Source organism: Pseudophryne corroboree, chromosome 4, assembly GCF_028390025.1.
Source record: "Pseudophryne corroboree isolate aPseCor3 chromosome 4, aPseCor3.hap2, whole genome shotgun sequence".
Taxonomy (NCBI): Eukaryota; Metazoa; Chordata; class Amphibia; order Anura; family Myobatrachidae; genus Pseudophryne; species Pseudophryne corroboree.
Genome location: NC_086447.1, coordinates 398,630,799 through 398,652,856, shown reverse-complemented (window position 1 = coordinate 398,652,856; position 22,058 = coordinate 398,630,799). Strand labels below are relative to the sequence as shown.

Genomic DNA, 22,058 nt, shown 5'->3' with positions numbered 1-22,058 from the left:
AGAGTAAGCCTATTGGATAGTTAGATGGATCCAACGAGCAATGGACTGCTTCGAGGCAAGACATCCAATCTTCGTAGCGTCATAGAGGACAAAGAGCAAGTCCGTCTTTCTGCGACGAGCAGTCCTTTTGACGGAAAACAATGCCCGAACCACGTCCAAGGACTTTGGAGTAACCAATGTGTCAGACATTTCCGGAACCACTATCGGTTGATTAATGTGAAAAGCAGATACCACTTTCGGCAAAAACTGTGGGCGAGTCCTGAGCTCCGCCCTAGCCTTGTGAAATATCAAATAAGTGCTCCTACAGGATAAGGCCCCTAATTAAGACACTCGTCGTGCAGAGGCTAAAGCCAATAACATGACAGTCTTCCAAGTAAAATATTTCAAATCCACCCTGTGCAACGGTTCAAACCAGTCCGATTGAAGACCACATTGAGATCCCACGTCGTGGGAGAGACAAAAGGTGGTTGCATGTGTAGAACACCCTTCAAGAATGTCTGCACCTCCAGAAGAACAGCAAGTTGCCTCTAGAAGAATATGGAAAGGGTCGAAATCTGAACTTTGATGGAGCCCAACCGTAGGCCCATATCCACGCCTACTTGCAGGAAGAGCAGAAAACGTCCAAGTTGAAAATCCATAGTAGAATATTTTCTACCCTCACACCAAGAAACATTTTTCTTCCAGATGTGGTGGTAATGCCTAGACGTCACTACCTTCCGGGCTTGGACCATAGTCGTGATAACCCTGGAGGGAAGACCTTTCCAGGCTAGAATCTCCCTTTCAACCTCCAAGCAGTCAAACAAAGCCGCAGTAAGTTCGGATAGATGAATAGGCCTTGTTGAAGAAGATCCTTGAGCAGCGGCAAAGGCCGGGGCTCCTCCATAGACATGGTTAGGAGGTCCGCATACCAGGCCCGTCGAGGCCAATCCGGGGCAATTAGAATTGCCTGAACATTTTCCCTATTCAGTCTTTTTAGAACTCTGGGAATCAGAGGGATTGGAGGAAACAGGTATACGAACTGGTAAGTCCATGGGGACGTCAGAGCGTCCACCGCAGCCGCCTGCAGAACCCTCGTCCTGGAACAGTAGCGGCGCAGCTTCTTGTTGAGACGAGAAGCCATCAGACTCTACCTGAACACCACGTTTATCAGGAGTTCGTCCAAGTAGGGGACTATGTTGACTCCCATCATGCAGAGTTGCAGCATCATCTCCGCCATGACTTTTGTGAATACCCTTGAAGCTGTGGAAAGACCAAAGGGTAAGGCCTGAACCTGGAAGCGGTGATAAGCCTGATGAGGGGGCCATATTGGGATGTGTAGATAGGCATCATTGATATCCAGGGATACCAGGAACTCCTCTTCTTTCAGACCTGAGACCACCGCCCTTAGAGATTCTATTTTGAACCTGGGACACCCAAAGATACGGGTTCAGAGATTTAAGGTTCAAGATCGGCCTTACCGAACCGTCCAGTTTCGGTACCACGAATAGACTTGAATAAAATCCCCTGTTGTGCAACAGAGGAGGTACCGGAACAATAACTTTTGTTTGTAGTAGTTTCTGAATGGCGTCCTGCAAGGTAACTCTTGCTACAGGTAAGCCTGACCTGAAGAATCTGTGAGGAGGGAGTGCTTGGAATTCCAACCGGTAACCCTGGGATATGAGGTCCCCCACCCAAGGGTCCTGGCAGGATTCTGCCCACACATGAGCGAAGTGTTGAAAGCCGAGCGCCCACTTGAAAGTCCCCCTGCAGCTGGGGCCAACCGTCACGCGGAGGGCTTAGTGGATGAGGATCTGGAGGCCTGGTCCAGAGACCCAACAGCCGTTGGTTTACAGGGGGTTTACCCTCTGTTTCCTCTAGCTCCATTTGACGCACCCCTGGCTCTGCCTCTAAATCTGGCCACACGAAAGAAATGCAGAGAGCGCCCAGGATAGGGACGTTTAGCCGAAGGCGCAGCAGACGGCAGATAGGTAGACTTAACTGCCGTTGCTTGAGAAATCCACTTGTTCAGTTCTTACCCAAACAAGGCATCCCCTGTAAAGGGAATTATTTCCACACCCTTCTTGGAATCAGCTTCTGCTGACTATTGTCGCAGCCACAGAGCTCTGCGAGCCAAAACTGGCTTTGCGGTGGCACGGGCATTGATGAGGCCTATTTCTTTGATTGACTCACTCATGAAATTTCCAGCATTCTGGATACGATGCAGTAGAGTCAGGATCTCATCCCTCCCACGTGTTCGACAGTACCCTGATACTATAAGCTGTTAAAGGAGCAGCATTCCTAGCCCACTTCTCTTTGCGTGATCACCAATATTTTGCCTTGCATCGGGAGCACAGACAGGGACAGTGTTTTAGGCTACGCCAAACCCCAGCCTCCGTAGGCTGATCATACCCCAACCGCCCTACACAGCCATTCAAGGAATTGTGATATCTGCTAAACAGCAGGAACTCATGTTTGTACTTTTCAGGATTATGTAAAGGGTCGGAGACTGCTTTTACTAGACCCACAGCGCCAGCTAGTGGCTTATTGATACGCCATTCCAATATTCACGTAACTACTTTTTAAATGTCTGAGTACTGAAGTTCTTAAATACTCGTATGTTAATGTTGGGTTATGCTTATGCTCACCATGCCGATAATATGTGATAAATGGTAATGTGCCTGATTGAAATATGCTAGGTTTATTAACCCGCAAATCCAGTTTCCTTAAACGGGGACTAATCTCTTTTTCAATAAATCTTTGTTACCGTGTCCCACCGTAGTGGTCCTTGCACACTTGGGGGTGTTGTCCGTACTGAGGTATCTCCGTCCTTCTGCCATATTCCTATACAGGTGTTCTACATAGATTCCGGCAGGAGCCGCAGCAAGCGAGAACTGGTCGACCAGACGGACCGTAACTGGATAGACGTGAGAATCCAGGTACGCTGACATATTACATTAGCATGTGCAAGAGATTTCTGTAAGTCTTTAGCTGACACTCTAGGATTCTTCTTCACCTCATTGAGCATTCTGTGCTGTGCTCTTGCAATCATCTTTACAGGACGCCCACTACTAGGGAGAGTAGCAACAGTGCAGAACTTTCTCCATTTATAGACCATTTGTCTTACTGTGGGCTGATGAATAACAAGGCTTTTAGAGATACTTGTCACAACTGAGGGCTGATGTTGGTCTGGGACAGCCTCAGTTGTAAGGGCTGGTGTATAGGTGAATAGGACTCCTAGACATAGAGGACTTCTACCACCAATGCCCGAAGATGTGACCACGACAAAAAAAAGATAAAATTTATGTTTGTTTATTGAACACAGTTCTGGTGGTACACCGGCAGTTGCACAGTATGAAATTAGAAATGATTAAAAACAGTACATAGTTCAACAAGAAGTAGCAGTTGTAATATTCCCTTAGGTGTGTGGTATCCACACAAGGCTAGCTTGGGAGATTAGGAGATGGAAAGTCCTTTTACCGACACCTAGGTGCTGTAGAGTAGATGAAAGCTGGAACTGGTCAGCAAATGTAATACAGAGTCTGAACGTACTGCGGAATGAGTGATACTTATAGACTGCCGGTTTTGCCAGATGGAACGGATAATGAAGAACTGTGAATGAAGTGCAGATGAACCAATGTTAGTAGCGGTGTTTGGATGACACTGGTGATGCTAGAGATCGATGAATAGGGAAAAACAGATGACTGAATACTGTAGATATCAGGAACACAGATGACGGAGCACCAATGACAATAGGTAGCTGAACACCACTGGAAGCCCAATGCTGGAAGCTGGTGTTTTTGGAGCACTGCCAATAGCAGAAGGCAATGAGGATACTATGGAGTCAGGCAGGCACCGCAGGGTGGTGATTGGTGCAGGTCTCTGTAGAACTGGAGACTTCAGGAGCTGGAATACCTGGAACACAGTTAGAATCACAGAGAGCAGAGACAGGATACACTGGTAATGACAACCAAAGCATTGACAACTTCCTGGTCTAGGATCAGTCCCTTTATACCCTCAGCAGTGCAGCGATTGGATCAGCAATTAGGCAGGGCTCAGCGAGACTGTAGATTGGTGGAATTATCATCATGTGATCAGAACCAACATGGCTGCGACCATACTGGTTCTTGGAGGGAAACCTGGTTTGTAATTCCATGTGGAGCTTTCACAGTAATGGCGGCAGCGGCCGCAGGACACAGTGAATGTTAAACTGTACAGCAACCTCCCAGAACCGGCGGCGGAAGCTACAGTGGATGAGAGGCGCCGCACAGACCTGTAGTGCTTTACTGTAGTAATCGCGGCAAAGGTCGCGGCTGACAGGAGCCGACACACAGATCCTTCCACACGCTGAGAGGACAGCAATAGCGGCGGAGGCCGCAATTGACAGGAGACGCTATGCAGAGCCGTCCAAGTGCTGAGAGTACAGTAATGGCAACGGAGGCCGCGATGAGCTAGAAACGCTATTCCATTTAAGAGTTCCCAATAACAGCACCTGCAGACTGGCAGAGAGGAAATATGAAGTAAGGACAATTAGCAACATGATTGAGACCCAGCCTTGGAACGCTGAGCCAGCCTCAGAAGACACCTGAAAGGTAAAAAATAATGTCCAGTAGTCTGGATCGTGACAATACTTTTGTAACCCTTTCCAGCTTTATGCAAGTCAACAATTCTTAATCGTAGGTCTTCTGAGAGCTCTTTTCTGTGAGGCATGGTTCACATCAGGCAGTGCTTCTTGAGAATTGCAAACTCAAAACTGGTGTGTTTTTTATAGGGCAGGGCAGCTTTAACCAACACCTCCAATCTCGTCTCATTGATGACTCCTGACTCAAATTAGCTCTTGGAGAAGTCATTAGCCTAGGGGTTCACATACTTTGTCCACCCTGCACTGTGAATGCTTACATGGTGTGTTCAATAAAAACATGAAAACATATAATTGTTTGTGTGGTATCAGTTTCAGCAGACTGTGTTTGTCTATTGTTGTGACTTAGATGAAGATCAGAACACATTTTATGACCAATTTATGCACAAATCAAGGAAATTCCAAAGGGTTCACATACTTTTTCTTGCAACTGTAAGTACCCTGATAGGGGACTTAGTACACTAACAATCGCTCCCCCCTTTGCTATGACCCCCTGGTACCGCTGAGGTAATCTGGAGTCTCTCTGGAGGAGCTGCGCGTCCCTGTCAGTCAGCGGCTGTGTCCACTGCAGAAGGAAAATGGCGCTGGTGAGCTGCTGGATCCTCTCAGAGTGAAGCCCCACCTCTTCAATGGCGTGCGGTCTTCCCGCTTTTTTAAACTGGCTGAGGTAATCTGGTGCTTAAAATGGAGAGAATACCGTTTTAAGGCTTTTTTGCCAGTGTAGGTACTGTGTACAGTGTACTGAGACGCAGCTGTGTACTTTGTCCGGAGACGAAGCCGTGCGTCTCCGTACCCTCATGTCGCCATAATGGTCAGCGACCCAGTAGCCGGGACGCCGTCTTAGTACTCACCACTCTTCATTCTTCTGGCTCGGTTAGGGGTGGTGGCGTGCTGTGGGAATGTACGCTCGCCGTGGTGGGGCTTGCGAATAGTTCCCTCAGGAGCTTAGTGTCCTGTCAGTGGGGAACGGGACCATTAACCCTCCAAGAGGTTGGGCCGTTACCCCCCCCTAAGTCCCACGAAGCAGGCAGGCTGGTGCCAACCAGCCCTGCCTGAAAATAACAAACATATAAAATAAATGCAGAAAACTCTTCAGGAGCTTCCATAAGCGTGACCGGCTCCTCCGGGCACATTTTCTAAACCGAGTTTGGTGGGAGGGGCATAGAGAGAGGAGCCAGCCCACACTATCAAATTCTTAAAGTGCCCATGGCTCCTAGTGGACCCATCTATACCCCATGGTACTAAATGGATCCCAAGTATCCTCTAGGACGTAAGAGGAAAAAAAATGACATTTGGGACCATAATTAAGACAATACGTATAATGGCATTAGAACTTAATATAACTAAATAACCATGATTCAAGCCAGGACAACACAGACACACACAGTAGTAGCTAGAATCGCCTATGAAATTATATAACAAACATTTGACCCTCTATTTTAAGAAAAGTGGCAGGAAGACATGAAGAAACCAGGTTTCTACAATGCACAGCATACGTATACCAATACACAAAAAAAAAATATCATAGTACAGGTAATATTAAACGAGAAAAAAAAATCAGTTTTTTTTTAGAAGAAAAAATAAATAGCAAAAATGTAGCTGTCCTTTCCTGACATTTCTATAAATATATTGTATTATCTAAGTAGCAGAGTAGATCAAGAGCTCCCCCTAATGACACCAAACAGATATGCCACCAAAAGCGATTTCTGCTTACAAGTGATGTGTATTATTGTTCTTCTCTATTTAATTTATGATCTGCAGAAGTTAAACATTGATATCCTTGACAAATATTTGTAAAACATATTTGTTTTGTCATAGCGTAAACGAAGCTCTCATTTTGCAACAGGGCCACAAGAGAGTTACATTATGAAGAGAACCTTAATCATCTGACAAGTACAGTAAAAGTTCAACCAGGTAGAATCTGCCTGAAATGATGACTGAAAAGCATGAAAAGTCATTAAAAAAAAAGGCTAAACAGGTAAAAGCTCATTCAAACATATGTGCTGGATAAGGAAATAAAGAATTCATGTAAAATAAGCTGCTCTTTTAGTGATGCACGATATCCTGTATGTTGAACTATAACTAGAACAGCTACCGTATGATATATTAAAAGATGTGCTGCGCTCTATAATATTAAGCACACCATTAAAATGTAAGAATAGTGGGATTGAGGGCCTAATTCTCTATGGAGCACTACTGAGGCTGAATTAGCAATTCTCTCAAACATGCTACTGCTAAAAATCGCATGTGAAGAGCCGCCCAGAAATAAAAGACGCCCACCGATGCCTTCGTAAATCTGTGTGTGCATTAGCAGAATCGCATTGCATACACAAAAAATGAGCTGAAGCGGTAGTTGCAGCTGACCCATCCCTACTCAAAATAATGTGAATGCATTCATACCCGAAAACGGCCATGACACGCCTACGTTTTTCCAACCACTCCCCACAAACGCCATGTTGCCACCAACAGTCACTTTCAATCAATCAAATTGCATTCTCTTTATAATTAGGCTGCATACGCAGAGCGATCACATTTTGGTCTTCGTGCACGTGCAATGCGTTCGCAGCACATGCGCAGTCTGCCGAAAATCAATCAGTGCGTGCGTTCTCACATTAGCAAATAACAGTGAATCAGGCTCTGAGCCCATAAGAAACCAGTCATTCTATTTTTGAGTCCTTTTAAGGCAGTGTAAGCAGCTGAAGGGCATATTAACACAACTTTAAATGCATGTACTATGGCTGCACAGGAATTAATTTGGAAAAATAATTTCAAACTAATACCCCTTTTACACAGACATAAATATCCCAGGTTATAGCTCGTGAAGGAGCAGCGAAGAGGATACTATACAGTGTAAAAGCACACTGTTGGAATTACCCGTGTCAAGCGACCCGGCATTTCAACCCAGGAAGCGATCAGGGTTGAACACAGGTGCAACATGCCTCTCAGTGCAGTGTAAACGGGTAAGCCAGGTCGATGCGGTCACTGCACAAAGAAAAGGCGGCGCTTGGAAATCTGATCTCCAAGTGCTGACTCCGCATGCGTCGGAGGTGACATCACCAACTCGACATACTGTATTGCAGGGTCGTGCTGCCTGTCTGAAAGAGGAGTGGCCGAGTCGTGGCTGGGAAGTACCCGTGCACAAATCCCGGTGCGAATCGGAAGTTTAGTATAAAAGCGGTGTAACAAGGGTATTTATTTAGTTAACCTCAGATCGCTAGCAGACCTCATCATTGGTTCAATCACACATGTAAGGGAATATGCAGCTCCCTGTATAACATGCAGAATATTTTCAAATAAAGTGCACTCCATATACACATACCATTACACAAAATAAAGTGTACGCAATATATAAATTTTATTGAACTCCACTGGTGACTTATAACTAAGGGGCAGATTTATTAAGCCTGGTGAAGTGATAACGTGGACGGAGATGAAGTTCCAGCCAGTCAGCTCCTAACTGTCATTTTTCAAACCCAGCCTGTGACATGTTAGTTAGGAGCTGATTGGCTGGGACTTTATCACCTTTCACTTTATCACTTCACCAGGCTTAATAAATCTGCCCCTAAATAACTAAAACCCGTTACTCTCTCCTTTAAATTTCTCACGTACAGTACCTATTCATCACATAATTTATTTTTTTTAAAAGCAGGTGAAAATTAACATGTTTGGAGCTTGACTGCGGGTACCTTCACCATCTTCAGATGGGAGTTTTTTTACTGCACCCCGGCTACTTCCCTATGGAAAAGAGCCCTAGTTGTAAAGAGGGATATTTGCACCTGAAGTCGAGCATGCGTGAACCCAAGTTCACACATGCACACTGCAGAGTCTGCTTAGTTCCACCAGTAAGGATTTACGGGGACAGCTGATCTTCGGATCACCTGGCTACTCACAGTGCAATGTTGAACTGCTCCAGTGCTCGCAGTGAGTTAGATACTTAAATGAACAGGCCCATATACTCTTAGATGTATACAGCATCATCTTTCTACTCATTCTCTCATTAAGTCTACATTTACTATATCAGGTATGTGAGTTTATTTGGAGGTAGAATGAACACTCACTGTCTTCTATAAAGAGGTGAAGAAAAGTACACTACATAAAAAATAATCCACAGTGCTCAGAATAGTAAAATATTGATTTGAATTTCATTGAGTAAGATCTAAATCTAAGCTTTAGCTAAAGCTCAATAAAACTGAAGGTTCCAGCAGATGGCTAGGATTGCTCTCAGTTCAGCATATTGATTTTTTTACGCTCTTCAAAGAGGTTTCTTGTTAACACACGAGTTTCATGTAAACAGGGTCATTACGACTACTTTCACATGATCAGAAGTGGAACCTTTCTTATGGGCAATGTTAATAACACAAAATATAGCAAGGGATGACAGAACAATAGCACATTTATATCAAATTCCATTACACTTTTGTATAGTGTACATAGACTATTTTCCTGAACAGACAAGTTCTACAGAAGTTACTTACAGAAACATATTCCAAATCATTGAACTTGAGAAACTCTTCGACTTTCTCTTTTGATAACTCTGCAAATCGGAATTTGAACAAATCCATTTCTTGCTGTATAAACCAGCGCCTTAGGTCCTCTCTACAAAAACAGACAGAATGTTTATACTTAATTAAAGAAAAGCAAAAATAAACTCTCACATTTCTAAAGATTGCAGAATAGGGGAAATAGTAGCAAAAGCAGGTGTCCCTAAAAAGGACCAGTATATTTTCATTCACACAGTGAGTGTTTTGTTGCATGTTTTTTCATGCATTCCCCCAAATTTCAAAATGGAATTTTTGTCTTGCCTGTAAAATCCTTTTTTTCTGAAGCTATGGTGGACACTAGGACTGTGGGTATGGTATTAGGAGCGGGATCCAGTCTGAAGATCGACAGTGTCTAGGTCGACAAGTTTTAGGTCGACCACTATAGGTCGACAGTCACTAGGTCGACATGGATGGAAGGTCGACAGGGTTTCTAGGTCGACATGTGCTAGGTCGACAGGTCTAAAGGTCGACATGAGTTTTTCACATTTTTTTTTTTCATACTTAACGATCCACGTGGACTACGATTGGAACGGTAAAGTGTGCCGAGCGAAGCGGTAGCGGAGCGAAGGCACCATGCCCGAAGCATGGCGAGCGAAGCGAGCCATGCGAGGGGACGCGGTGCACTAATTTGGGATCCCGGTCACTCTACGAAGAAAACGACACCAAAAAAAAAATCCTCATGTCGACCTTTAGACCTGTCGACCTAGCACATGTCGACCTAGAAACCCTGTCGACCTTCCATCCATGTCGACCTAGTGACTGTCGACCTATAGTGGTCGACCTAAACACTGTCGATTTGATGAACCACACCCATCAGGAGCACTGCGGACAACAAGAAGCTAAACTTCTTGCAGAGCGCAGCAGAGCTTACTCCTTCCCTATACCCCACCTGCTCATGGGAGGACCAGTTTTCAACTTAAAAAGCCTCAAGAACAGGTAAAGGAGAGAAGCAGAAAGAAAACCGGCACACACACACACACACATATACTGCCCCTGTTAAAAGTGCCGAAAGAAAGGCCCATTATATAAGGGATCGTGACGGTGGGCGCACAGTGTCCACCACAGCTTCAGAAAAAAAATAAGATTTTACTTACCGGTAAATCTATTTCTCGTAGTCCGTAGAGGATGCTGGGGACTCCGTAAGGACCATGGGGAATAGACGGGCTCCGCAGGAGATAGGGCACTTTAAGAAAGACTTTAGGATTCTGGGTGTGCACTGGCTCCTCCCTCTATGCCCCTCCTCCAGACCTCAGTTAGGGAAACTGTGCCAAGAGGAGACGGACAGTACGAGGAAAGGATTTTAGTTAACCTAAGGGCAAGATTCATACCAGCCACACCAATCACACCGTATAACTTGTGATAAACTATCCAGTTAACAGCATGAACAACAACATAGACTCGGTTCGAACCGATGAAACTATAACATAACCCTTATGTAAGCAATAACTATATACAAGTCTTGCAGAAGAAGTCCGCACTTGGGACGGGCGCCCAGCATCCTCTACGGACTACGAGAAATAGATTTACCGGTAAGTAAAATCTTATTTTCTCTTAACGTCCTAGAGGATGCTGGGGACTCCGTAAGGACCATGGGCATTATACCAAAGCTCCCAAACGGGCGGGAGAGTGCGGATGACTCTGCAGCACCGATTGAGCAAACAGGAGGTCCTCCTCAGCCAGGGTATCAAACTTATAGAACTTTGCAAAGGTGTTTGACCCCCGACCAAGTAGCTGCTCGGCACAACTGTAATGCCGAGACCCCTCGGGCAGCCGCCCAAGAAGAGCCCACCTTCCTAGTGGAATGGGCCTTAACCGATTTAGGCAATGGTAATCCTGCCGTAGAATGCGCCTGCTGAATCGTGTTACAGATCCAGCGAGCAATAGTCTGCTTTGAAGCAGGAGCGCCAACCTTGTTGGCCGCATACAGAACAAACAGAGCTTCAGTCTTCCTGATCCTAGCTGTTCTGGACACATAAATCTTCAAAGCCCTGACCACATCCAGGGACTCGGAATCCCCCAAGTCCCGCGTAGCCACAGACACGACAATAGGTTGGTTCATATGAAAAGATGAGACCACCTTTGGTAGAAATTGAGGACGAGTCCTCAATTCTGCCCTATCCACATGAAAAACCAGGTAGGGGCTTTTATACGACAAAGCCGCCAATTCCGAAACACGCCTTGCAGAAGCCAAGGCCAATAACATAACCACTTCCCATGTGAGATATTTCAATTCCACCGTCTTGAGTGGTTCAAACCAAGGTGACTTGAGGAAACTTAATACCACGTTAAGATCCCAAGGCGCCACCGGAGGTACAAAGGGAGGCTGAATATGCAGTACCCCCTTCACAAATGTCTGTACTTCAGGAAGAGAAGCCAATTCTTTTTGGAAGAAAATGGATAAGGCCGAAATTTGGACCTTTATGGACCCTAATATTAGGCCCAAATTCACTCCCGTTTGCAGGAAGTGAAGCAGACGGCCCAAATGAAACTCCTCCGTAGGAGCAGTTCTGGCCTCACACCAAGACACATATTTTCGCCATATACGGTGATAATGTTTCGATGTCACGTCCTTCCTAGCCTTGATCAGGGTAGGAATGACCTCCTCCGAAATACCTTTTTCCGCTAGGATCCGGCGTTCAACCGCCATGCCGTCAAACGCAGCCGCGGTAAGTCTTGGAACAGACAGGGCCCCTGCTGCAGCAGATCCTGCCTTAGGGGAAGAGGCCACGGATCTTCTTTGAGCAACTCTTGCAGATCCGGATACCAAATCCTTCGTGGCCAATCCGGAACAATGAGGATCGTTCTGACTCCTCTTAGCCTTATTATTCTCAACACCTTGGGTATGAGAGGTAGAGGAGGGAACACATAGACCGATCTGAACACCCAAGGTGTCACTAGAGCGTCTACCGCTACCGCCTGAGGGTCCCTGGACCTGGCGCAATACCGCTTTAGCTTTTTGTTGAGACGGGACGCCATCATGTCTATTTGAGGCAGTCCCCACCGACCTACGATCTGTGCGAAGACTTCTGGATGAAGTCCCCACTCTCCCGGATGCAGGTCGTGTCTGCTGAGGAAGTCCGCTTCCCAGTTGTCCGCCCCCGGGATGAATACTGCTGATAGGGCGCTTACATGGCCTTTCGCCCAGCGAAGAATCCTGTTCGCTTCTGCCATGGCCACTCTGCTCCTTGTGCCGCCTTGGCGGTTTACATGAGCCACTGCCGTGACATTGTCTGACTGAATCAGAACCGGTTTGTCCCGAAGCAATGCCTCCGCTTGGCGTAGGGTGTTGTATATGGCCCTCAACTCCAGGACATTGATGTGGAGACCAGTCTCTAGATTTGACCAGAGACCTTAGAAATTTCTTCCCAGTGTGACCGCTCCACAACCTCGGAGGCTTGCGTCCGTGGTCACCAGGACCCAGTCCTGAATTCCGAACCTGCGGCCTTCTAGGAGGTGAGCACTGTGCAGCCACCACAGGAGAGATACCCTGGCTCTGGGAGACAGGGTGATCCTCTGATGCATTTCCGCCATTACCATCATTTCCGCCATTACCTTGGTGAAAATTCTCGGGGGCTGTGGAAAGCCCAAACGGCAACGTCTGAAATTGGTAATGACAGTCCTGTACTGCAAATCTCAGGAACGCCTGATGAGGAGGGAAAATCGGAACATGAAGGTATGCATCCTTTATGTCCAGGGACACCATCCAATCCCCCCCCTCCAGGCTGGCGATGACCGCTCTGAGCGATTCCATCTTGAACTTGAACTTTTTCAAGTACAAGTTCAGGGATTTTAGATTCAAAATGGGCCTGACCGAACCGTCCGGTTTCGGGACCACAAACAGGGTTGAGTAATACCCCTTTCCTTGCTGGAGAAGAGGAACTTTGACTATCACCTGTTGAAGATACAATTTTTGAATTGCAGTCAACACTAACTCCCTCTCTGACGGGGAAGCTAGCAGAGCCGATTTGAAAAACCGGCGAGGAGGCACGTCTTCGAATTCCAGCCTGTATCTCTGAGAAACAATCTCCATAGCCCAGGGATCCACCTGTGAGTGAACCCAGACCTGGCTGAAAAATCGAAGACGCGCCCCCACTTGAGCTGACTCCCCCCGGGAAGCCTCAGCGTCATGCGGTGGACTTTGCAGATGTAGGGGAGGACTTCTGCTCCTGGGAACTTGCTGCATGCAGCTTTTTTCCCTTGCCTTTTCCTCTGGCAAGGAAGGACGATCCCCGAACCTTCTTGCTTTTATTGGAACGAAAGGACTGCATTTGATAATGAGGTGCCTTTTTAGTATGCTGCGGGGGGACATAAGGTAAGAAATTCGATTTACCGGCCGTAGCAGTAGAGACAAGGTCTGAGAGGCCTTCTCCAAACAACTCCTCCCCCTTGTAAGGCAACAACTCCATATGCCGCTTTGAGTCGGCATCCCCCGTCCACTGTCGGGTCCACAGGAGTCGCCTAGCAGAAATAGACATAGCATTTATTCTGGAGCTTAGTAAACAAATGTCTCTTTGAGCATCCCTCATATATAAAGCAGCATCTTTGATATGCTCTAGGGTCATTAGAATGGAATCCTTATCTAGGGTTTCAAATTCCGTAGATAAGGAATCTGTCCATGCTGCGATAGCACTACACACCCAGGCCGATGCCATAGCCGGTCTAACGATAGTACCGGAATGTGTGTAAATGTGCTTCATGGTAACCTCCTGCTTACGATCAGCAGGATCCTTGAGGGAAGCTGTATCCTGAGAAGGTAGTGCCACCTTCTTGGATAAGCGTGTCAGCGCCTTGTCTACCTTCGGCGAAGATTCCCATCGTATCCTGTCATTTTGTGGAAAGGGATACGCCATAAGAATCCTTTTGGGAACTTGTAGTCTCCTAACTGGAGATTCCCAAGCCTTTTCGCACAAGTCGCTTAGTTCAAATGAGGACGGAAAAGTGACCTCAGGCTTTTTCCCTTTATACATGTGTACCCTCGTGTCAGGGACAGTGGGTTCCTCAGTGATATGCAAAGCCTCTTTAATGGCCATAATCATGTAACGAATACCTTTCGCCACCTTTGGCTGTAATTTTGCATCCTCATAGTCGACACTAGAGTCAGTCTCTGTGTCGGTATCTGTGTCAGTGATCTGGGATATGGTGCGTTTTTGAGACCCCGAAGGTCCTGGTGCCACGGGACAGGCATGGTCTGACTACCTGACTGATCCCTAGCTTCAGCCTTGTCTAATCGTTTATGCAGTAAATTTACATTTGCATTCAAGACATTCCACATATCTACCCAGTCCGGTGTCGGCGTTGCCGACGACGACCTGACCATCATGCACTCCCCCTCCTCCTTAGGTGAGCCTTCCTCGTCAAACATGTCGACACACACGTACCGACACACTTCACACACACAGGGAATCTCTTTTCTGATGACAGGTTTCCCCTGAGGCCCTTTGGAGAGACAGAGAGAGAGTATGCCAGCACACACCCCAGCGCTATATGTCCCTGGAGAAAAACACAGAATGTTTACCCAGTAGCGCTGCTGTAGTGTATAAACGCCAATAATGTGCCCCCCCTCTACTTTAAAACCCCCTTTCACTGTGTGACAAGCAGGGGAAGAGTCCGGGGAGCTTCCTCTCAGCGGTGCTGTGTAGAGAAAATGGCGCTGGTGAGTGCTGAGGGTGAAGCCCCGCCCCCTCGGCGGCGGGCTTCTATCCCGCTCAAACTTATAAAAAAATTGCAGGGGCTCTTTTATATACATGAACAGTGCCCACCTGTACATGTATATACACTTTTGCCATAGGTGAGGTGTTTTATTGCTGCCCAGGGCGCCCCCCCTGCGCCCTGCACCCTTACAGTGACCAGAGTGTGTGAGGTGTGTGGAGCAATGACGCACAGCTGCAGTGCTGTGCGTTACCTCAGTGAAGCTCTGAAGGCTTCTGCCGCCTGAGACGTCTTCTGTCTTCGTTTCTTCTGGCTCTGTGAGGAGAACGGCGGCGCGGCTCTAGGGTGAACGCCCAGGACGAACCTGTGTTCATTCCCTCTGGAGCTAATGGTGTCCAGTAGCCGAGGAAGCAGAGCCTAACATTTAAGTAGGTCTGCTCCTCTCTCCTCAGTCCCTCGATGCAGGGAGCCTGTTGCCAGCAGTGCTCCCTGAAAAAGAGAAAAAATCCTAACAAAAATTCTTTCTAAGCAGTAAACTCAGGAGAGCTCCCTGCAGTGCACCCATTCTCCTCTGGGCACAGTCTAAAACTGAGGTCTGGAGGAGGGGCATAGAGGGAGGAGCCAGTGCACACCCAGAATCCTAAAGTATTTCTTAAAGTGCCTTATCTCCTGCTGAGCCCGTCTATTCCCCATGGTCCTTACGGAGTCCCCAGCATCCTCTAGGACGTTAGAGAAAATTCCCTTACAGGCACACTAATGAGCATAAAAACTTGCTATTTTGTAATGAAATGAAATAGATTTACCAGTTCTATATTAGATTTACAATGTAGGTGGCAGTACAGCATTAAACAGTATGGATTTAAAAAAAAATGCCTTTACTGGTACAAAATATGATGTAAAGTAACATCTCATTAAATCAGATCAATTTTCTGGTGACAAAAGTTAATGTTAACTTACGATTGGCAGTATGCAAGGCGCAAAATAAAGTGTGATATGTGATCTTTTCTCCGCTGCTCACATTCCTCAACCTGTAATCAGAATCAGCTTTATTGGCCAGGTGTACTCACGTATACTAGGAATTTTTAATGATCAACATACAAAAAATCATGTGACAGAATACACAAAGAGCAATAAATGTGCTACATTTCCATCAGGTTATATATAGCTTCATTACCATGCACAATTAAGAGGCTCAGTCTATGAGGTACATGCAACTAGATATAGCCCTGAAATATAATACCAGGGATTTGTGTTTTGTTGCTGGTGAGAAACAGGCACATGCTACTATGTTTGAAGCTAGTGGAGTAGACGCTAGATGGCAGAAGATACTTGATGGCAGCAAAAATTCAAAACCCATGTAGACGTGACAGGTGCCTCTTTTCCATTTGTGGTAAAATAAAAAGGATTCTTAACACTATTGGAGATATTTTAACATTTCAAGAATTTATTTCCCAATTGCAGTCTCTAAGGGGGTGATTCAAGTGTGTGTATTGGCGCCCACAGCTCCCACATAAAGTGTTGAGCAACATTCAATTTTTACTTTGCATGTTACGCACAAATTCACTGGGTTTAGACATGTAAAGTAGGTAAATCCATGCAAAGTGCTGCTTGTGCTGCGTTTAGATGCACAAACGCTCGACTTTGAGCAAATTTCTGCTAGTCATCTCAGGAGGGTGCAAGCTGAAATAATGGACGTCCACTGCACAAAGTGCAATGGGAACTGCGGACATGAAAAAAAACAAAAAAAACTAGTGTTCCTTCTAGGCTTTTTTAGCAGGGTGCTGCAGCCTGCCCATTTTTGAAATGTGAAAAAGCACCCTGCAGGACCATAAATCACCCCCTTGTATACAGAATACAACAGTCAGAGTGCATGTTACAATGCAGTGGTCTACTCCTTGCCCATCTCTGAAATTGGAGCACAATTTTTATCCTTAGCGAACTGGATGGCAGATGAAGGACTGTAAATAACATCACTTTTGTGGCTGCCTCCAAAGCACAGCACCCTGATAAAGAGGGAAAGAACAGGGTAAGCAGTGAGCAGGTACTGCTTACAGTATTTCCCTAGTAGAACACTTTTTTTTTTTTACCTTTATATTTTAACCCTCTGCTTAACTTTTCTGTTTTATAACACATATGGATTATAACCACTTCAGCACTGGAGGAGACGTTTATAATTATCTACTTATGTATATGCTACAGCCAATCTTTCACAAAGACTGGACATATACAGTATGTTGCTCAGTACAGATGTTGGGTGTTACATTGGTGTCCTATATGTATGTATGGGTATATGATATACTAAGGGGAAAATGTATGTACAAAAACTATAAACATTTGCGCTATACTTTGTGCGCAAAGCATCACAGCAAAAATGTGCCCTTCAAAATAAAAATGTGCCCTCCTCAACGATCAGCACCCTGCCCTAAAAAAATCCTAGTGTGAACACTAAAAAAATCAAATTCCTCCCTGTGGGTCTTTTACCCTTCTGATCCTTAGGTATAGATTGAGTCTCCCATATCAGAAATGCTTGCGACCAGACATTTTTTTGGATTACAGGTTTTTCTGTACTTTGAAATACTGGCATACCTGTCTTGGCGATGGGACCCAAGTCTAACACAGAATGCATTTATGTTTCATATACAGATGTAGCCACGCTCACACACCCCATGAATGGTGGCAGCAATAAGTGCTGCTCGGCTTACTGCAGATGTAGCCTGAATGGAATTGTATACAATATTCTAAACAATTTTGCAGGCCATACTCTGATCAAGGTTCTGCATCTAACATGAGGCTGGAGCAAGTTTAGATGGTGCAACCGATGTTTGCATCTAAAGACACAAAGTGGGGTGTCTTAGTCTTACACATTCAGATGCACACCTGCAGACCAGGGGAAAGCTGCAGACGTGACTATGACAAATTACACTGAATCGGTAGTAGCCCCTGCATGCGTGATATTTGGTAATAATTAGCTCCATATTACAGGTTGAGTATCCCTTATCCAAAATACTTGGGACCAGAGGTATTTTGGATATGGGATTTTTCTGTATTTTGGAATAATTGCATACCATAATGAGATATCATGGCGATGGGACCTAAATTCTAAGCACAGAATGCATTTATGTTTCATATACACCTTATACACACAGCCTGAAGGTCATTTTAGCCAATATTTTTAATAACTTTGTGCATTAAACAAAGTGTGTCTACCTTCACACAATTCATTTATGTTTCATATACACCTTATACACAAAGCCTGAAGGTCATTTAATGCAATATTTTTAATAACTTTGTGTATTAAACAAAGTTTGTGTACATTGAGCCATCAGAAAACAAAGGTTTCACTATCTCACTCTCACTCAAAAAAGTCTGTATTTCGGAATATTCCGTATTTCGGAATATTTGGATATGGGATACTCAACCTGTATTAGCGACAGTGATACAATACATGCCAGCATACAGTTTACCTCAGAGAAGGTGTGGAAAATCTAGATAGAATAGCAGGTGGGTCTGGCAATCAGGCAGGTAGTATGGAGGTGCAACAAAAAAATATGATCTACAATTTCAATTATTGGTGCCTTACTTCTGGAGACATGTGACCAGATTAGCATAGAGAACCATGATTGCTTATGTGACACTGGGTAAATAAGGGCACCATGCATTTAATGATAGATGTAAACAAGCCAATATTACTGAAATCAAGTGGAAAAGGAAAATAAATCTTACTCTGACGACAGTAAAATACTCAGCCCACTGACTCTGCCGATTCTATAATTTTACTACTATTACCAGTTATTTATATAGAGCCCACATATTCCAAAGCGCTTTATAGAGAATATTTGGCTGTTCGAATCAGTCCCTGCTACAGTGGAGCTTACACTCTATATTCCCTGCCACATGTACACACACAGAGTCACGCTAGGGTTAGGATTTTGTTGGGAACTAATTAACCTACCAGTATAAATTTGGATTGTGAGAGGAAATCGTAGTACCTGGAGAAAACCCACATAAGCACGGGGAGAATATACAAACTCCATACAGTTAGGGCCATGGTGGGAGTCAAACCCATGTTCTCAGTGCTGTGAGGGGTTGGGTATGGGTGACCCGCAGTCACTTAACTACATCCCACTGTGAGGCAGTAATGCTAACCATTACACCATCCATGCTGCCCTATATAATCCTTAATAACCGCGTTATCCTTGGGAGAGGTTTTATTTTATTAGTAGTGTTATGACTGCAACACTGTCTGATGGAAGCAGAATGTAATTTGTTCAGATGAACAGACTAATTATTCTAAAATAGACCGCAGGGGCCATTTTAATCTGATTATTCATAAAGCTAAACAGCCAATTCACCGCAGTGCACACAGGGGGTAATTCAGAGCTGATCACTCACTAGCGTTAATTTTTGCAGCACTGCGATCAGGTCAGAACTGCGCATGCACCGCAATGCACAGGCGCGTCACATGGGTACAAAGCGGATCGTTGCTGTGCGATGGGTTTTACGAAGAATGCATTCGCACAGCCGATCGCAAGGAGATTGACAGGAAGAAGGCGTTTGTGGGTGGCAACTGACAGTTTTCAGGTAGTGGTTGGAAAAACGCAGGCTTGTTCAAGCGTTTGCAGGGCGGGTGTCTGATGTCAATTCCGGCCCCAGACAGGCTGAAGTGATCGTAGCGGCTGAGTAAGTCCTGGGCAACAGCTAGCGAGCGATCAGGTCTAAATTACCCCCAAAGTCCTCAGAACACTGTTACAGGGTGCATTTGGTTTCCAATTCAATAAAGATGTAATTTCAGTGATGTTCAAATATATATTAATCCACTTGGGTTATATTGGAAAAAAATAAGAATTTACTCACCGGTAATTCTATTTCTCGTAGTCCGTAGTGGATGCTGGGGACTCCGTAAGGACCATGGGGAATAGACGGGCTCCGCAGGAGACTGGGCACACTATAAGAAAGATTTGGTACTACCTGGTGTGCACTGGCTCCTCCCTCTATGCCCCTCCTCCAGACCTCAGTTAGGATACTGTGCCCGGAAGAGCTGACACAATAAGGAAGGATTTTGAATCCCGGGTAAGACTCATACCAGCCACACCAATCACACCGTATAACTCGTGATATTAAACCCAGTTAACAGTATGAAATAAAACTGAGCCTCTCAACAGATGGCTCAACAATAACCCTTTAGTTAGGCAATAACTATATACAAGTATTGCAGACAACCCGCACTTGGGATGGGCGCCCAGCATCCACTACGGACTACGAGAAATAGAATTACCGGTGAGTAAATTCTTATTTTCTCTGACGTCCTAGTGGATGCTGGGGACTCCGTAAGGACCATGGGGATTATACCAAAGCTCCCAAACGGGCGGGAGAGTGCGGATGACTCTGCAGCACCGAATGAGAGAACTCAAGGTCCTCCTCAGCCAGGGTATCAAATTTGTAGAATTTAGCAAACGTGTTTGCCCCTGACCAAGTTGCAGCTCGGCAAAGTTGTAAAGCCGAGACCCCTCGGGCAGCCGCCCAAGATGAGCCCACCTTCCTCGTGGAATGGGCTTTCACTGATTTAGGATGCGGCAATCCAGCCGCAGAATGCGCCAGCTGAATTGTGCTACAAATCCAGCGAGCAATAGTCTGCTTAGAAGCAGGAGCACCTATTTTGTTGGGTGCATACAGGATAAAAAGCGAGTCAGTTTTCCTGACTCCAGCCGTCCTGGAAACATAAATTTTCAAGGCCCTGACTACGTCCAGTAACTTGGAATCCTCCAAGTCCCTAGTAGCCGCAGGCACCACAATAGGTTGGTTCAAGTGAAAAGCTGATACCACCTTAGGGAGAAACTGGGGACGAGTCCTCAATTCTGCCCTATCCATATGGAAAATCAGATAAGGGCTTTTACATGACAAAGCCGCCAATTCTGACACACGCCTGGCCGAAGCCAAGGAAAATAACATGACCACTTTCCACGTGAGATATTTCAGATCCACGGTTTTAAGTGGTTCAAACCAATGTGATTTTAGGAAACTCAACACCACATTGAGATCCCAAGGTGCCACAGGAGGCACAAAAGGGGGCTGAATATGAAGCACTCCCTTTACAAAAGTCTGAACTTCAGGCAGTGAAGCCAGTTCTTTCTGGAAGAAAATCGACAGAGCCGAAATCTGGACCTTAATGGAACCCAATTTTAGGCCCATAGTCACTCCTGACTGTAGGAAGTGCAGAAAACGACCCAGCTGAAATTCCTCTGTAGGGGCCTTCCTGGCCTCACACCACGCAACATATTTTCGCCAAATGCGGTGATAATGGTTTGCGGTTACTTCTTTCCTGGCTTTTATCAGCGTAGGAATGACTTCCTCCGGAATGCCCTTTTCCTTTAGGATCCGGAATTCAACCGCCATGCCGTCAAATGCAGCCGCGGTAAGTCTTGGAACAGACAGGGCCCCTGCTGTAGCAGATCCTGTCTGAGCGGTAGAGGCCATGGGTCCTCTGATAACATTTCTTGAAGTTCCGGGTACCAAGCTCTTCTTGGCCAATCCGGAACCACGAGTATCGCTCTTACTCCTCGCCTTCTTATTATTCTCAGTACCTTTGGTATGAGAGGCAGAGGAGGGAACACATAAACCGACTGGTACACCCACGGTGTCACTAGAGCGTCCACAGCTATCGCCTGAGGGTCCCTTGACCTGGCGCAATATCTTTTTAGCTTTTTGTTGAGGCGGGACGCCATCATGTCCACCAGTGGCCTTTCCCAACGGTTTACCAACAGTAGGAAGACTTCTGGATGAAGTCCCCACTCTCCCGGGTGTAGGTCGCGTCTGCTGAGGAAGTCTGCTTCCCAGTTGTCCACTCCCGGAATGAACACTGCTGACAGTGCTAGTACGTGATTTTCCGCCCATCGGAGAATCCTTGTGGCTTCTGCCATCGCCACCCTGCTTCTTGTGCCGCCCTGTCGGTTTACATGGGCGACTGCCGTGATGTTGTCTGATTGGATCAGAACCGGCTGGTTTTGAAGCAGGGGCCTTGCCTGACTTAGGGCATTGTAAATGGCCCTCAGTTCCAGAATGTTTATGTGTAGGGACGACTCCTGACTTGACCAAAGTCCCTGGAAATTTCTTCCCTGTGTGACTGCGCCCCAGCCCCGAAGGCTGGCATCCGTGGTCACCAGGACCCATTCCTGTATGCCGAATCTGCGGCCCTCTAGAAGATGAGCACTCTGCAGCCACCACAGTAGAGACACCCTGGTCCTTGGAGACAGGGT

At 45.9% G+C, this 22,058-nt stretch overlaps 1 protein-coding gene across 2 annotated transcripts in view; it reads right to left on the bottom strand.

Moving 5' to 3' along the window:
* Window positions 1–22,058, bottom strand: part of PRIM2 (DNA primase subunit 2) — a 458,416-nt gene that overhangs the window by 370,811 nt on the left and 65,547 nt on the right. For both annotated transcript variants that reach the window (XM_063916741.1, XM_063916740.1), the window contains 2 exons: window positions 15,763–15,833; window positions 9,091–9,211 (listed from right to left, as the gene is read on the bottom strand). In XM_063916741.1, coding sequence (XP_063772811.1) covers window positions 9,091–9,211; window positions 15,763–15,833 — 192 coding nt within the window. The remainder of the gene's footprint in view (window positions 1–9,090; window positions 9,212–15,762; window positions 15,834–22,058) is intronic.